Source organism: Harpia harpyja, chromosome 11 (assembly GCF_026419915.1).
Source record: "Harpia harpyja isolate bHarHar1 chromosome 11, bHarHar1 primary haplotype, whole genome shotgun sequence".
NCBI lineage: Eukaryota > Metazoa > Chordata > Aves > Accipitriformes > Accipitridae > Harpia > Harpia harpyja.
This window is the reverse complement of record NC_068950.1, coordinates 18,687,224-18,706,326: the sequence shown is the minus strand read 5'-3', so window position 1 is coordinate 18,706,326 and position 19,103 is coordinate 18,687,224. Positions and strand designations below refer to the sequence as shown.

At 36.6% G+C, this 19,103-nt stretch overlaps 1 protein-coding gene across 1 annotated transcript in view; it reads right to left on the bottom strand.

Annotated features, from left to right (window-relative positions):
• Window positions 1-19,103, bottom strand: part of CDC73 (cell division cycle 73) — a 126,356-nt gene that overhangs the window by 21,481 nt on the left and 85,772 nt on the right. Inside the window, exon 11 of the mRNA XM_052800598.1 lies at window positions 1,001-1,058. Coding sequence (XP_052656558.1) covers window positions 1,001-1,058 — 58 coding nt within the window. The remainder of the gene's footprint in view (window positions 1-1,000; window positions 1,059-19,103) is intronic.

Sequence of the window (19,103 nt, the reverse complement as noted above, 5' to 3'; positions counted from 1 at the left end):
AATATTCAGTATTAGAATAGATTTTTGGGGAAGAATCATTTTTACAATATTAAGTCTTAGCATTAAATCCTACTAATAAATCTCAAGGAATTAGCAAGGCACATATTGAAAGCATTTAGTAGTCTCCACAAGAATATACAGTACTCCAGCACTACTTCTAGAAAAAGTCTATTAATTTTAAAAGGTAGCTTTTTTCCCAAAAAACCCATAATGTCTGCTTTCCAATACCTTCATAACAACTATAACCATCATCTTGTTCTTAAATAACACCTTTCACTTGAGACTTACATCCACCAAACCAGAAATTCTCTTAGTACATAAACCAGGTGCAGATATGCACATAGCTGTTTGGAAACACTGATCCTCTCATACACTGTCTGTACTCTTACACTCTTTTAAAAACTCTAAGTGTTTCTCATTAAAACAAAACAAAGTACCTGTATCATTCTGTCTTTGAATCTCAATTTGAGATTCAATCCGACATACAAAATTGACTTGGTAGCTAAAGTCTACTAACTGGGAATTAAAAAGCCAGTTGAAGATTCTGGCTCCATTACAAATACCTAATGTGCCAAGAAGTGTGAAGAAGTAATGATAACACATTCAGAGAAAGACTTATTTCTGATATATTCATAATAGAAGTAATAATATCTTTTTGAGATTAGCTTTTCTATTTAGGTTGTTTCTCCTTGGAGTATTAACCAGCTCTTATTATGGATTTGAGCTACCAAGTCAACAACCAAGAAGTTCGTCACTTTTTAATTTCACTAGCGCATCATTTCAGTGGGCTAATTGGGCAACACACTGAAGAGAATGAACCCAAGCCCCATGGTATAACATTAACCAAAAAGTTATGTGTTACTTCCAATACATATGCAGTTAAAGGCCACAAATAAACAAGTCCCACTTCATTCTTCAGCTAACTAAAGTTTTAAATAGTACTTCTTTGAAACTCATACTTATTCGTAACAGAAGCACAAATGATAGTAGGCTACCTTACCTGGTCGTGGTACAGGCTGTGCTGCTGGAGTTTGTGTTTTTCGAGCAGAAGCACCTTCCTTTTAAAAGACAGAAGAGGTAACATTAATAGCTGGCCTTCTTGTCAGGTACATGGGTTTTTTAAATGAACACAGAGCTACAGAGGGTATCATGAAAATGAGGCCAACACGTTTCCATTAAAGAGAAGAAAGAAAATAGTGAAAATATTCAAAACTCTTTACAGATTCTGTTTCAGACTTGGTGAGGACAGACAACCTCGTAAGCTTTTACAGGTTTACATTTTAACCATCAAATGCCAATCAAACTTTTTTCTATATTCAAAGAAACCTTTTCTATTTATAGTATTGTTTCATTTTACCTATGATCACTTTCACCAAGGGTTAGTAACATAAATGTAAGCAATTGGCTACAGAAATTTCAAAATAAGATCTGCTTACGCTCTGGATGGAAAACTAGGACCAAGAAATTGCAATGCATTCCTGCCTTGAAGAGTTTTAGTGCCCAGAAATAGCACACTGATGATAATTAGTTCTGCTCATGGCTTATCCAATTACCTTAATGTAACAACAAAAGACATGCACTACTATTTATTCTTGTTAACTCTGCAGAGTCAACACACCAGGTAAGAGAACAGTGAGGTCACACATGTCTGGTCCCAAAGCAACAATGAATTCCTGCAAGAACAAATTCTGTTCTCAGTTACTGCTGTGAAACCTCACTGAACAAAACATGTATTACTAACAATCTTACTAACACTGAAAAAAAAGGCTAATATATTCCAGCCACTTCAGTTTGCAAGGCTGACAGAAAACCTTTTAACACGAAACCATGAATTCTATCTAAAAATTATTTAAATGCTATATGAAGCATATCCTAAAACTGTGAGACACTCAGAAAGGTCAGAAACCACTCTGGGAAAAACCTGTTGGAAAGGACTCCAATATGGCATTATCACATTTGTTTGTCCATGCGTAAATAACAATATGTTTTGTAATTCAAAATAAAAAAAGCTAATGAGCAGGGAACTACACACACGCAGCCTCAAGTTCCATGATTTAAATAACACTTAAAGCAACTGCTTTTAAGTTTCCACCATGAAAGTTAAAACTCTGTTTTTATCTCAAGAACTGTGAAGTACAAATAGAAGAGAAGATCACTTGACAAGCCCTTAGAAAACACAAATTTACTCAAAATGTCTCTTCCCTGAGCTTTAGTCAAAGCCACCCATGTTTAGTTACTATAGGCTGGAGCTGACATTTGGTACAGCACGCAGCTTTCGTAACTTTTACAGTCAGCAACCTCCTATTCATCTTCAGTGTAAGGATTTAACCCTGCACTGCAAGAAATGGATTAATCCCAAATTTTGCTGTACTCTTTTCTGATTATTAAAATACCAACATCTATGTAGGGCACTTGAGTCAGTAACTGTTATTTTAAGACTTACTTTTTTAGTATCTGAGAAAAGGTATTTTTGCCCATGTCCTTTCACAAAAATTACTCAGAAAATGACAAAAATTAAAATACCACATTCTAAAAGAGCAGCAGCAGGAAAGGCTGACTACCTTTGAGAAAAGCCTTGCGATTGAGAAACAGCAGCTCTTTGAAACACCACCACCTTTCTTTTAACCAAGAAAGTGGAAATAAAACATTTTGCATTTGTTTCTATAGAAAAATGTCATTTTCTGTGTGAAAAGACTGTTCCTGTGGTGCACTAATTACACATTTTGAAGAAACACCAAGAATTCTCCCATAATATCTCCTTAAATTCACAGCATTTTATGAAATGGAAAGAAAAACATCGAGCTAAAGAAACATCACTTCCTGCAATGCTAAGTTTCAAGTTTCTAAATCCAATGTAGTTTGCATGCTTAACTAATACTGTCTGCAGTCCCACACATCCACTCCTCTTTCCTCCCCTGCAGAATCAGTAATGCAACTTTTGTGCCTCCCCTTCCACTTATTCAGTACCTCCAATGTCTCAAAGAGACCCTGCAGTCCTATGGCAGCTACAACAAAGGGAGGGAACCTGAAACTGGTTTAGAGATTCTAGAGTTTTTAGAAATTCTTGGTTAAGAATTATAACCAAATTATAACCATAGCTTTGGTTTGGTTTCCATATGACTTGTGCTTGTGATTTCTCCTCTTCACCAAAATGTCCATAAAGCACCAGAATATACATAGAATCAAGCCTAACAAAATAACTGGCAAATTATCTATTCGGGAGTTTTTCATAGTTTCCTCTGAATAGTCTTCTCTACAGTGATTAACTGGAAACTTAGTGCAGAAGCCTAAAACATAAAGGCAGGGCTTTGAGAACATTGCAGCTGAAACAAAAAAACCAACCCCAAAACAACAACAACAACAAGCACATAAAAAAAAAATCACAAGAAAATATCTGATTAATGGTAGGAAATAAATTCATTTAAATGAGTAGGTACAAAAGACAGTTACCCCTTCCATGCCCATGACCTTCTATCTGTAAGAACAATTTCTGCAAATCAATAATGATGGAGGTCACAGCTCTTAGTTCTGTAAATCGCTGTCTTAGACTGTGGTAATTTCATGGATGAACCTCTGCTCACACCTCCTGATATTCTGGCATCTTAGCACAGAAGCTCAGTTATTACCTACCGAAGGCATAACACGTATCCTTTGTAACTGATTACGTCTCTCTCTATGATTATCTGTGACGTAATCACCACTTCCTACTATGTAAAAAACTGCAGACAATGTAGGAAAAGAAGCTCTGATCAATATTTTAACCACACATTTCTTAAATGGTTTGTAAGGAGAGAAGTATACTATTTAGATGAGGAAAAAACAAAAGTACGGAGCAGTGATGGTTGACAAGATACACTTAAGTGGAGAAGAAAGCCTGCTTTCAATAAGGAAGTCATTGGCAGGGTAATTTTGCTAACATTTCACATTGTCCCAAAAACAAAAGATGCCAAGTTTAGATACAGAATTAATGCTTTTCAAAAGCATTCAGATAGGAAAAACTTATATCTCTATGACAACACACTGATTTATGATACAAGCTCTGTTTACAAGGCAGGTATAACCACAGAGAACTATGTGCTAGGATTTCTGCCAGAGGAGAAGAAAATAGTTGACAGAGTAAACTTCATAGCTGGTTCATTCAACTACACAAGATAAGTGCTGCTAGTAATTTATGCCCCTTGTAAAGACAGTAGCTTATTTCTCAGTGAGCACACAGTAAGATATTTCAAATCTTCAAATGTGAAGTTTTTAATGTAAAAGTTACTCTTAAGTAACTAGCACACTGCAAATTCAAACTCCAGTTAGGGAGCTTTTGTTTGTGCAGCTGTACCCTAAGCATCAGAAGCAGCAGAAATCACTGTTTAGCTATTTAAAGAACATTCATTTCTTCAAAGTTTCTGAACACTTCACAGTTTTGCTCAAAGATGACATACCTAATTCTTATGCATAAGCTGTTTGAGACCGTTAAGGAGTATATTATGAATATTCATAAGTTGAAACTAATTTAGTAACAAAACCATGTAATTTGAAAAATACAAATCTTCTTTAAGACGACCACTTAACATCATATTTTAATCAAAAACATATTACTTTTAGTTGTCTGATTTACCATAGAAGGTTATATATAGTTTACTTATAATTTACATTAAATACATGAGTATTTAACCATTCAGAAGCGACAACCTGACATAGAATGAAATCAAGAAAACAGATACCAAAAGCTTCATACCTTCCTAGATTTCATTGCATCATCTACAGATACACCGCTGTATATACTTTTCAGTGGAATTCATTCCATTTCAGTACTAATGTTTCCTATCATATTAGACATTTACAAAATCCCTGCTCAAAAACTGTTTTTGTTTTAGTGTATGCTTTCTGCTATTTAGCATTGTCCTACCTAAACACCTAAAATACTGGTTTGCAAACCAATGCATGAATAGAAAACAGGTTAGTACACGTGGAAAAAAAAAAGAAAAAAAAAAATCAAGATTCCCACTTATAGTCAAACAACGAAAAAAACCCCTCACATCCTGAAGGACAACTGACTTCTACTATTATTGTACAGCCTGGAAATCAAGCTTTGAGTGTGTTCTTCCCTCATTCCTTCATACAATTTCTATGTTTGTCTTAAAAATTTCAGACACTGCTATGTGCTCTGATATGTTTTGTGAGTGTAAACTATGTTTACAATAATAAGAAGCTTTAGGTCTATTGCCTAAAGTCCCTTAAATTTGTACGTTCTGTATACAGCTTACTTCACATCTTTCCTTTCACATGTGCTTTAATTTTCCCTTCTCTGCTTCTACATTATACAGGCAAGTTGCAATGTATTATGAAGATGCAAATTGTTTTGGACAGATTCTTACCACACTTGTCTGTCCTCCAATATATTGCATCCTCAATCCGTTTTAATGTAAAAAGTTCAACAACTTTTAAAAGATCTATTACTTGCAACAGTAAATCTGAGATACTGCATCTACACAGACAAAAAAACCCTATCTAACAGAAAAGTAAACTATGGTCAATCTATAGTTTTATTTAGTTATCCAACAGTGGGTGGTGATGTTGGTTTGGTTTTTAACAGCTTCTAAAACCTTCTGCAGTGTCTGTTAACCTTTTTAATTAAAAAATAAATCTGTCATTCTTTGTGTTAATTTGCAAAAATCACCAATTACCAATATTCATCTGATACCAGGACCCAACTAGTATTTTTCTAGATTTTCGGAGGGGAAAAAAAAAAAAAAAAAAGGTATTTTAGATACCTAGTACTTTTCTTAAGTCTAAATGAACATTAACATCCATAGTGAAGTTACTTCCACTCATTTCACAGAATGGAATCAGAAATTGCCTGAACATAAACTCATGCTACGTTTTAGGAAATGAACCCTCGTGTTTTAAGCAACAGAACATGTTATATTGGTAGAATTTTTTCTTGGAGGCACGTTTCACACACCCACTAGTTTACTCTTGAAGCACAAAAAAAGCTATTAAAAGTTTCCTATTGTGGCTTCGCAAGGTATAAATAATGGAAGGAAAAAAGCTCTATTTCATTGCACATTCACTATCCCAACTGGTTTCTATATAGAGATCCACACAGTCTGTAATATTTTGACCTTTTAAAAAATGTTAAGAGCAACGGATAGAATTGACAATTTGATGCCATCTTGTGGCTTTTTTAATTTAGTAAATTTAATTTCTATCCTGTTCCTTCATAACATTTAAATTAGTACAAGATCTCTACCCATAAATCTAAAAATTATTAGGCAACTTGCAGTATTGAACCTTTGAAAATTCTAGTAAAGCCACCCTAAAGAACTAGGGCAAAATCTAAAACTACTGCATAGTTAAAAAGAATATTATTTTTCTAGAAATTAAATCTTGTGTACATCCATGTATGACAAACAGCCAAAACAATGGGATGACTTCAAAAACAGGTATCTAACAAATGGTCCAGATGCCCTACTTCAAGCTTGATAGAAACATCTATCTATTTCATACAAACAGCTTGGATTCTGAAAACATAGGGCTTTGCTCTAAAAATTTGAAGCCCTTACAAGCCTGGGGGGGGGGGGAATCTTCCAAAGAACTGAGCAAAACAATCCAACTGAGTTGCTCTGCCTCTGCAGTCTTCCTAATAATTCTTCGACTTCTGTTCATATCAAGAAAATTTTAATAATATTTTAACTAGTGTTTCACATAATTTTATTTACACATGAAACTGGTAGAGCTTATCTGAATACTTCTATGCACACAAATCTGCATATGCAGTCCCCCAAGACAGATACTTAAATAATAAATTGCAAGCTTTTAACTGCCTTCCTAATTTTAAACTATGCTGTAAAAAAACCCCAGAATTCGATAACAGGATCTTAACTATTGTGCAAATACTGCTAATACCACAGTGATTTTGACTTCCAATGCTTGTAATACTAATAAAAAGGTCGTTTCTACTGTTTACAGTTTCAACTTCCTTATAGTCTAGAAAAGAGAGTGGGAGTTTAAGTAGAATTAAAAGTATTTTTGTAGAATGAATTTAAAAAGGGGAAAAGTTTACCATTATTTATCAAAGGCTTCTGATACCAGCTGCCTAAGGAAAACAACACCATAACTTCACTATTTCCTACTTCAACAACTAAAAAACTGATATGACAAGACAAAAGGGGTTAGTCAAAATTATAATTCATATTTATTTCAAAATACAAAATTGCTTATACTGAAGATCGTGTCTCATCAAGCATAGTTTGAAGAAAAATACCAGTGGAAGACTGCCAATCCTCAAATTCAGTTGCAAGGAAGAAACCTCGATGCCCACCTTCTTACAAAGATAAGGCAAATTTCATTATAGTTTTCAAAATACTGTTAAAGTTAGTACTTATAACAAATTTCACAAGTGTAAGGAAATCGGATGTAGACAGTCTCTTCTGAATGAGTACAGCATTACAATGATGGAGGAGAGGGAGAAGGGAGAATCAAGGGAGGATGGCAGAAATAAAACTATGCTGATGTCATCAAGGGGCTAACTGAAACTTAGAAATACTAATACTTGTTATTCCACAGCATTCAAATTAAACTTTTGTTTACAAATCTGGTCCTTTATTAATCCATTACAGCATTAAAACTGACAAGATTACTCAAATTCTGGAACACTGACACTGTAAAACGTAATAAAGAACAGGACTGATGGCTTTTTCAGCAGCAGGTTAGGCCTGGAGATCAGTTTCATTGGAAGACATGAAAAATGCTCACTGCAATTTCTTGTTCGTTACAACCAGATTAAAAGAAGTTCGTTTTAAACATGGAAAAATATGACTGCATTAACTGGACTGCTTATATTTAAATGACTCATTCCCTTGAACTGAGTGAAAAGACAGAAGCAGACATCACTAAAACATTATTTTTGCTTAGAATTCTTTCCCTTTGGGTTAATTATCTGAGCAGCCTCACACATATTAGTTAGCAATGGGTAAGATTTTTAGCACAATTTGAGAATAAAAGGATTGTTTCATCTTTCTCAAAAGTCAGGTGCAAAGGTTTATACACTACTGGTTTTCTGTATACTACGATCAGAATATGCCACATCAATTCAATAGAACTAGAATTTGCATAATTGTGAATTTACTACAATCTGCTAATGTTTTAGTCTCCAACTTTCAACTTCACACATTCGTGAATCTCTAGTTTCAATACTACCTGTAACCACAAGTATTAGTCACTCATATGAAGTGGGTTTTCACCAGAAACATCACAAAATATGGGGCTTGAACAATTCATTTGCATAAAAGCACTGCTGACATGCAAACTCTAAACATACATAGAAAAGCACTGTTGTTTTTCTATTCAGATCCTGCTTTGGAAATGCTATTCAAGGGAACAGTCACATGTACATCAAAGAAAATCTTGCTCAGTACAGAGCAATAGGAAGATCCCACTTAACACCTGCAGTCAGTGAGCAATAAATTTGCAGAGGAAAAGGCTTAAAAGACCTCAGAAAGGTTCCTTTGCAACTTCTGGAAAGACTCACGAAATGCTTTGTATGTGAAGAATATTTTCAAGAGCTCTGCAGGTGCCTAAATGAATGCAGATGGATCCTTAACTTCTGCGTGAAAATTTTTCCAAAAATCCCAAACTGAACCAAGACCCAAGCAACTGATTAACTTTGTGATGCTGTTCAGCACCTCAGTGCAACAGAAACTGATGAGGCTCTTTGCAGACTCCCCTTGGTTATACTGAATCCTGTTGCTAGAACAGGAGATGCTGCAATATTAGAATTCTAATACATAGGAAGCTATTAAAGATCTTGGGTTTTTTTCATGATTGCTTGTTCAACAAATTATCCAGCACTTTTTCCCCAGTTGTACTTCATCCTGATGTGATCTCCTCTCCTTTCTATTCACTGAAAAGAAGTTTTAATATTATTCCTCCATACCTGTCCTGGGTTTGACTGGGATAGAGTTAGTTTTCTTCCTAGTAGCTGGCATAGTGCTGTGTTTTGGATTTAGTATGAGAATAATGTTAATAACACACCAATGTTTTAGTTGTTGCTGAGCAGTGCTTACATTAAGTCAAGGACTTTTCAGCCTCTCATACTGCCATGCCAGCAAGGAGGCTGGGGTTGCACAACAAGCTAGGAGGGGACATAGCCAGGACAGCTGAACCCAACTGGCCAAAGGGATATTCCAAACCATATGACATCATGCTTAACAATAAAACTGGCATGAGTTGGCCAGGGGGTGGCAGCCCACTGCTCAGGGACTGGCTGGGCTGCTGTCAGCGGGCAGTGAGCAACTGCATTGTGCATCACTTGTCTTGTATATTCTTTTATCATTATTATTATTTTTCCTTCCTTTTCTGTCCTATTAAACTGTCTTTATCTCAACCCACAAATTTTACCTTTTTTCCATTCTCTCCCCAATCCCACTGCAGGGGGAGTGAGCAAATGGCTGTGTGGTGTTTAGCTGCCTGCTGGCTTAAACCCCACAGTACCTTCCCAGCTTTCGGAATCCTAGCACTATGGTTATATATTACATTACGTTACAAGAAAACATACTTATCGTGGGTGGTCGTGGCCAGAGAGGTGAAAGCAATTTTCCAAGTAATCACCTTGGAAGACTTAAAACATCAGGAGAAAATCCTGCAACTGTCTTCCTTGAGGAGCCAATGCACAAAGCTGAACAGTGGAGTGATGAACTCTTAGTTGTTTGTGTTGCCTAGAAAAGTAACCGCTGAGTTCAAAACCAGCATATGAGCTTTTTCAGGATCAAAAGCTTTAGCTACAGCTATCATAAATTGTAATAAAGAAGCCAAGAGATAAGAGGGCTTGAGCGATGACAGTAATGATTGTAAGAATACACTGGACTATAACCACTTTGACATGGAAAGGTCTATTTTGAACTGTCACAGGCCAGGGAAAAGTGTACAAAAATGTTCTATTGCAGACTGTCTTACACTCAAGCCTTTCTCCTTTACGAATAACAGATAATCTACTATGCAACTTCAGCTGCAAAAGAACAGTTTTTTTTTTAACTGCAAAAGGTGATGATCTTGAAGCCTGTTATAACTGGACCAAGCTGCTAATAATACTAAAGTACAGATCTGTGCAGAAAGTTGAGTAATATTGGTAATGAAGTTTATGTTAACTCAAATTTTCTTCTTAACTTTTCGTATCTCTTTACTTTGTGAGTTGTATCCTAAGACACCCCAAGACAGTCTTGTTGGACACCCACTTGCTTCACTGGCTACAGCAAAGTCAAGTGATAGCAACTCTACATATAGGAAATAAAGTACTATAAGGCGGGAAAAAAAAAGTTTATTTATACCAGTTATCTGTGCCATTTTCAAACGCAGTAGTAATCCTCCAGCATAACATCTGTTAAAGCCCTCATATCAACAAACTGTCCATTGAGACAGAGCAGACTGACTATCTTGGGTGCTGGTGATAAAAATAATTGACAAAATATTGAGACACAAGAGATCTGTACAACATCAGACAAGCAAGTCAGACACAGAACAGTAATTTACTGCAAAAACTTCTGAGTTTAGTCCAGCATGGAAGTCTTATGATTTCTGGACTTGCATATGCTGCAGTTATCCACACACTGTAATTCCCCCAAACTGGGAAGAGTAGACATTTTAATCTGTTTACAAGATAACTAGAATACTGTCTTCTAAACATTTGTCCTGCCCCAGCTGCATAAGTTCACAGGTTTGTTTCAATTGTCATATTAAAAGAAAAAATTAATATTTTATCAAAGACTGGAAATTAACCAAAGTAACACCATATTCACAAAAAAACCCAGATTTTGTCCTGCTCTTACTCTACAGATCTTATTGCTTTAACTCGTTTTAAAAAACAGACTGAAGAAAATGCATTGTGTACCATAAGGATGGGAAATGAGTCAAATCAGGATGCAAACAAAGGTTTTTGGTGGATGGTAGTGGGGGGAGGATGGGTGAACAGACTTTTTTGTTTGCTTTTTAACACTGTGGCTAAGCACCCTTGATCATAATGGCAGCAAAAGGTATCATTTATCCATGGCAAGAATGCAAATTCAGTCATCTCCCCCTTTGTCAAATGTCTATTTTAAGCCTTACATTTACAGTTTGCATGATCAGAAAAGCCCCTGTGAAACGTTTGCCAAGCACTATACATAAACACAGCATTAATTCAAGATTAAAATGCATGGGAACAGCAACAAAAACTTCAGACAAAGCTTTTTGCAATAAAAGCACCTCTAACCAGAAGGATAGGACAGGACATACTCGCGTTATTGCTAGCCCAGATTCTGTTTGCCACCTGCTTTCGTCATATGCAACAACATAACGGTCTGTGTCAACAGGTTGATAATGTGTTCAGAGGAACTGATCTACACTCAGTTTTGAAATCACAAGAAGCTGGGAAATCTGACAAATAACAATCTGTCCCCAAACACAAAGTTATTGGTCATCTTGTGACTAAACTTTTATTTCACTAAAAATACTAAATCCGAGAGAAACCAACTATTTTGAACAGACACGAAATACCTTACATTTTCAATGTACAGGCTTGTTATATGGTGCCATATGAAAAAGCACTATTTTGAAAACTATTATGACTGGAGCCAACATTTCATTGCAATGTTTCTTTCTGCCTGGTGATTTGATACACTTGTATCAAGTAAAACAAAAGATTTCAGTAGCTTTAACTTCAAAGAAAACACATCTATTACTGGATCAAAATGTTTACATTCAGATTTCAACAAAATAAACAGCTCCTTGGAAACATCTTCCCACATTTTAAGTCAGGGCATAGAGGCAATTTGGGATTCAAAAGAATATACATACAAACTTCAAGAACCAAACCTATGAAGTTCATAAGCAGTGTATGAATAGTAACTCAGTATTAAACTTGAGGAGTTGCATAGCTTCTAGCTTCCCATGCTTTATATACGTAATACAGTAAAACATCATGGAAAAAAACTTGTGCTCTTCAGTATCCTCAAGTGGCTGCTCCCACCACTACAAAAATTAATCACAACATACCTTTCTCAGTACGATAGTCTGAAGGCTGAGCATTTCCAAAATTTACAATAATAGCATCCCACTTATACCAGTCACAGTAGCTCTGACAAACTGTCCTCTAGACTACCTAGATCTTTTCCTTGGACTGCATTATATAAAAGTTTCACACACACCCCATCATAATTAAACACCTAGAATAAAAATGCAATGGTTTTGGTACTGCTATATGCCATTTATGGTCCTGTTCTCCAATTTTTGTCTCCCTCCAGCTTTCCCAGTGAGATCAATTGCACTACACACTTTTCACTGTAGAACTCTCTTTCCAGACCTCTGTTTTAATTAAAATACAGTTTTATTAACAATTATGAAGGAGCACTCAAATTAGACCAAAGCATTCCCCCCCCCGCCTTCTCCAAGAAATTTCTACTCAGTGCAACTAGGTAACTCCAAAAGGCCTTAAGTTTCCCTCCCTAGGTACAGATGTAAACAGATCAAAAAGTTAAAATGTTTTGCAGGGATCACTACCACACAGCACTAAATCACACTACTGTACGTGTGTCATGGTTTAACCCCAGCCAGCAACTAAGCACCACGCAGCCGCTCACTCACTCCCCCCCCACCCAGTGGGATGGGGAAGAAAACCGGGAAAAGAAGTAAAACTCATGGGTTGAGATAAGAACGGTTTAATAGAACAAAAAAGAAGAAACTAATAATGATAATGATAACACTAATAAAATGACAACAGCAATGATAAAAGGATTGGAATGTACAAATGATGCGCAGTGCAACTGCTCACCACCTGCCGATCGACACCCAGCTAGTCCCCGAGCGGCGATCCCCCGCCCCCACTCCCCCCAGTTTATACACTAGATGTGACGCCACATGGTATGGAATACCCCGTTGGCCAGTTTGGGTCAGCTGCCCTGGCTGTGTCCTGTGCCAACTTCTTGTGCCCCTCCAGCTTTCTCGCTGGCTGGGCATGAGAAGCTGAAAAATCCTTGACTTTAGACTAAACACTACTTAGCAACAACTGAAAACATCAGTGTTATCAACATTCTTCTCATACTGAACTCAAAACATAGCACTGTACCAGCTACTAGGAAGACAATTAACTCTATCCCAGCTAAAACCAGGACAACGTGTCAGCAGAAACAGCCAGGAAGCCACCTGAACCCAAAATTTGGTATTTCCTAGATTAAGCCTTTATACTTATCCAACAGATTCCAAGATTAAAAAAAAACCCTAATAATCCCCCAAACACCCAACACCTGCTTTGTACCCAAAGAGCAAATAGACAATGTACTGTTAAACTTCCAGTTGTCTTCATATAATCGTGTTCTAAAAGCCTGGCTCTTTGACAAAAGTTATACAGCTTTTTGATAGGGCTGTTTTACCTCAAAAAGAAATCACATATGTGAATCAAGCAACAGAATCACAATATTAATCATCACATAACAAAGTCACCTGGGACAAAAAGTATTTTAGTCACACATCATAGATTCATATGTTGAAGACAAACAATAGAAGAATATATACCATATTTTCATCACAGCAACAATGCCTTCTCCTTGTGTGCTTCTTGACAAATTTTTAGGTTGACAGAATTGCCTTCAAAATTTTTTGCACTAGCATGCATGCAACAGAATTTGTGCATTATTGCTATAATATTATATACCAAATAGATTGTACAAACTGCTATTGGTATTTGTATCCTGAATAAACATAGCATTCATACCATCCCACTGTAGAATATAAAAGTCAATGATGTTATATGCCTACATCAAAAACTAACTGTAATGGCAATAAATCATGCATTAAGTTAAAATACAGGAAAGATTCTGGCTGTATCACACAAAAGGAATTTTTCCATTTGGCCTTCTGCTTCTACTTTCAGCTTCCTTTGGCGTTATATCTAAATTCCCCATTATTCTTCTCTCTTTAGTAGAGAAGATTAAATTAAGCTCTTCTTGAAGCACTGAGACGACAGCATTCAACTTTTATTTTTTCATTTTATTCACAGTCCATACACTGGATAGACTATCTCCAAGCTTCTATCTAAGCATTATGAGATCTGGTTTATAATACGACTGTTCTTTGAAATGACTAGGGCACAGCTATATTTTTGGTAGTGCAGAAATGCAGTCCTCTTAAATGAAGGTCAACTGACAAGGTCTCATTCATACAGTCTGGTGCCATTCTATTCAAAGATAAAGACAAGATAAGGGCCGTACAAAAAAATCTACAAGTTTTAGGATCTTCCTATTATGCTGCGAGTTTTTATAGAGTCTTCATCCATCACTGCAGAAAATAATCCCCTGACTAAGCAGACTCAAAACTGTATTTTAAAACAGATTTTAAAATTTTTCCAATGGCTGCCTCGCTCACTCTCTCTGTACATACACCCCCACCATGTGTATGTGTACACGCACACATACACACAGAAATTCATCTTTAAGAACTTCCCACTGCGAATAAACATCTAAGATGACTATGCCAGTCAGCACAGACACAGGTGAGGTTCACCGCACCTATTATTTCTGCTACTCACATGTTAGCAAATATCAGTCATCCATAATGATCCTGTGGATTTCACAGTTTATCTGAAAGAAATCTGCCTTAAGCAGCAAGACCTCTTCAGCTCTCCTTCAGCCCGCACATCTGTCCTGTTACTTCAAATAGCTGTTTCGCCTTTGAAAAGTCTACTGTCAGTGATAAAAAATAAACAAGATTTTTTCCTTCTACAGCAATCTGTTGCGAAGTAAGATCCCCTCACTGGAAAACTGTGCACTTAAGTGACAGGAAATAAAACTGAGCAAGCCACTAAGAGCAGACGATGTTTTGGAATAGAGAGTCAGGCTTTCAATGCCAAGATCTCGGTGGGAAAAAAAAACCAAAGTGTAACAAGATTCCACTGTTTACAACACCCTGGAACTTTCTGTACATGCTTAGGAGGGTTTCACCAGTCACAAACAGTTTCAATTTCAGAGAGACTCATCCAGTAACTTCCTTGTCTTAATCTGGTGGTGCTCTACTTTTACAAGAAAAACACCAAAACAAAATAGCAGTGTCACCTTTTGAGAAAGGGCAGCATAGTAATTTTATGTATAGCTCAAAAGGCTGGTAATAAGTACAGAAACCTCACACATTTCTATTTATTCCTGTTCTTCTAAAAAGACATTTTGGAAATGTAAGAAAAAGCAACTATTCAAGAGCTAATGCCAGACTACATATTTCTTCTTATTTCTTAGCTTCTATATTGTCATATTCTTGGGTAAAGGAATGTATGTCTGTTTTGAAGGAAGAGCAAAACCCCTTATCTTCTCAAACAGACCTTTTTTTAACATTGACTAGTGTCTAGTTTGAAGAAAAAGGTCTGAAAATTAGATAAAAATAATGACAAGGCAGTACCAGCATGAAAGCTGTTCTAAAAAACCCGCAACTTACCATTGCCATCAGATCTCAATCAACTGGGATCAGATATTCCAGATAACACATTTTCCATTTGAGATGACAGAGGTGCCTTAGATTTAGCAATTTCATTAGCTCAGGGCAGCTTTGTAGAAACACAGCTAGTTTACTTCCCAGGCCAGCAGGGCTTCAGAAACAGCACTGCCACACAGCATGGAGCTACTATTTATAAATCTTGCAAGCATCTCATGTATGCCACAGCATTGTTTCAAGAACAAGCAAGCAATTCTACACAGAGTCATCAGAGCTTATTAGCTCCAGCCACACGGGACCTGAACCAACTCCACCAGACCATTCAGAGTAGGCTGATGCATCTATTCCCTAATGGTCGACATTCCACAAGGCTTATTAGATTGTGTGCATTATCTTGTGAATACACAGATCCAATTTTAATCTGGCATTGGTCCTAACCAACCTGCTAGTGAGAGAAGTACAGAGAATCAAGAGACCTGCTCTAACTTTCCCAGCTGCATCCAGTGTTTCCCACATTACTGACCTACCTCCTTGCCCCAGCGCACCTCGGATATGTGAAAGTTAATTACATGTAACAAAAAGCCCCTCTTCTTGTCATGAGGCAAACCTGGCATAAAAGTAGAGATACTGGCACACAGTTCCAGACAGCACTGTGTAGGGGCAACTGTAAAAAAAAAAAAAAAAAAAAAAAAAACAACAAACCAAAAAAACCCCAAAAACCAACCCCACACCAAAAAACACTACAAAAAGAAAAGAAAATGGCAAAAAATAAAAGATATTTTCATAGCAAAAGAAATCTCCATATAAGGTGACCTAGAGTCTCAAAAAAAAAAGGGGGGGGGTTCCCTTTTTGTATTGTATCCACGACTCATTAAATTAAGAAGGAAATTATATTCTGTTTTATTGCTTTGCTTGCTTACCTAGAAATGCAATAGAAATAGAAAACAACTGTTGACTTTTTTGCACTATTATGCTTCTTACTAATATTAACAGAATTACAGCATTTTTTATATTTGGCAAAATAAGGAACTCCAAGTAAAACAGTAAGATGGAGAACCAAGGTTGGGGATGAGGAGGTCGTGGTAAGAGGGGGGAGTAGTCAGGTTTAGTCTCCCAAAAGTTCGTTCTTTTCTTCTGCAATATAAACCATAATACTCGCACGTGAGTAAAGCACAAACGTGCATTAAACAAAAATTACAGAAAAAGTATTTGTAGAAGTCTGAATGCTTAGTTACACAAATCCTTGTTAGGAGAAGACTTAAAAGAATCTGCAATGTGCAATCCACCATCCAAGGTCATGAGATTTTTGTAGTTTTTAAGAGGATGACAGGGTTTTGTGTGTTTTTAAAGAGGTTTGGGTTTTGGTGGTTGGGTTTTTTTTTTTTTTGTCATTGTTGGTTTGGTGTGGGGTTTTTTTTGGTTTTAAGATAACAGATGCTCCCTGTAAATTTACTCTACTTCAGTAAAAGGGATCAGTGGTAGAAAGCTTTGCAGATGCTGATTAAGCGTTACAAGAATATATATCTCTATATTACAGAAAAAAAATACAACCTTTAATTTTAATGCTGAATTCGTAGAATTTGGTCTATTACATTAAATATATCCAGTATTTTTTTCTGTTAAAACACATACCTCCTAATGATTCTTAATATTATGGCTTGAGATGGACAAGATGCAAGAGCACTGTCTCTGATGTCTTCTTCTGTTGGAAGTCACTAAACTACAGAAAATAAAAAACCTGGAATTTAAGTTTGAAATACAGTCTAAGATAGCAGAAAAGAATAAAAATTCTCTAGTTCTGAACCAATATTCTCTGTCAATTAACATAATTCAAACTAAGCTCTAAGGATTTCCTCTAAATCATGTACTTGAGGACCAGGAGTCCTGGTGACTCTGACTCTACATTAGTAATTTATGTGGAGGGGAAAAAAAAAAAAAAAAATATTCCTCGGGCTCATGAAATTAATCTAGAATCTTACACAGATTACAGAAGGAATTATGAACACCATTACTCGGACAAAAAGCACAATTTCTACAGCATTGTTTCCTTTTCCTTGGACTTTGCTAAAGGGATGCTATCATTTAAGTTTAACATGAATTTCAAAAGTGGAAAGAGAAAGTCTCTGCAGGACAGACTGATAACTAGGGGTATGCAAAGTCATTTTGTATAGTAACTTGATTTCTTTGTTCATCAGAAGCATATACAAATGAACATTTACTTCCAAAAGATTTTTGCCACAAAACAGAATTAACTTGGAAATAACCAGAAATCAGTTCAATGATATTAAGCACACTACCTGATAAAACTCAGCACATACTATAATCAGCTTTTCATTAATATACACTGACTGAAAACTACTTCCAGTTGACAGAATCATTTACACAGAACAACATTAGGAAAAAACAGATAGAAGAAACTGGCTGGCCAAGTTGAAGTAGTTCTATCAAACTACGTGGTGTGCAGGGTGTTCGGAGTAATTTTAGTTCCCCCAACATGTCAAAGAACAGGCAGCAGGGAACTGCTCTTTGAAGTGGACTTATGCTCCATTTTATGGTCCAGGTCTTCTGTTGGCTATGAACAAATAGTCTTCAAATTTATTACAAGGAGAACCTCTTGGATCACTGGAGAAAGGATTTTTCCACAGATTTTGTTGGTTTTGCTAGTTTAAGCATCTGGGCTTGAAGAAAAAGCTTCAGGCATTTAAGGCACATGCTAAAACCTTTGTTATTTCTGTTGTAAACCCTGCATGTCCCACAGAATTAGCTGCAAATGAGGATACCTACGGAATGGAACTGTAGGAATTAATGTACTAAAGCTACTGAGGAAATGTGACAGAGTCAATACAGGTCTCAACCCCAAGACACATGAGATTCTGACAGCTCTGAAAGTCCAGCTCTTCATTTTCACATTATTTGACATAAACTAAACATCTGCATCACCAAGTTCAACTTCAAATCCAGGAATTTGAGGCTGACAAAATGCCTCCCTATTCACATACAAACTATATATATAGGGAAAAAAACGTAGCGAGCAGATGAACAGTTGGAGCTGCTAATCTCCTAATCAGTCTCACAAAAAACCCCTACATAGCTCATCCAGCAGTCCAAGGAAGAGTACTGGGCAGGAGGTCTGCATCCTGGTGATGAACCTGATGGGCCAAGACTCTTCAATTCCTTGAGAGATAAGTGCCAGATACCTCAAGAGCCTGAAGATAGCCTAAAGGAAAAGGGTCTTGCTGTACCTGTTGCAGGAAGGAACCAGGCAGCGAGAAGGGGCTGGACAGGTGGTAACAGCTGGAACAATGCATTTTTCTCCTTAGGCGTAAGAGCTGGTAGCATATTAACTCCCATAGGATACTATCATCCTGCTTGAAGAGATTTGATACGTATTATCAGTTCTTCCCCAAAGCCTCACTTTCTGTAAGAATTTAAGTTTTCATTTCAAATTCTCATGCTGGGGGTCTGAGGGTGGGTGTTAGGGGTAAGTCATAAGGTAAGGGGAAAACCAGAAGTCTATTTTCCACAGTTCTTTAAACTGCCTGCAAGTGTTTGGTACTTCTGCTGGTTGGCCTTCCCTCCCCTTCTGTACTGAAGCAAAGCTTCATAAAGTCCCTGCTCTTCTCAGAATGCAAAAGGAACACTTGTGACAGGCTGAAAACATT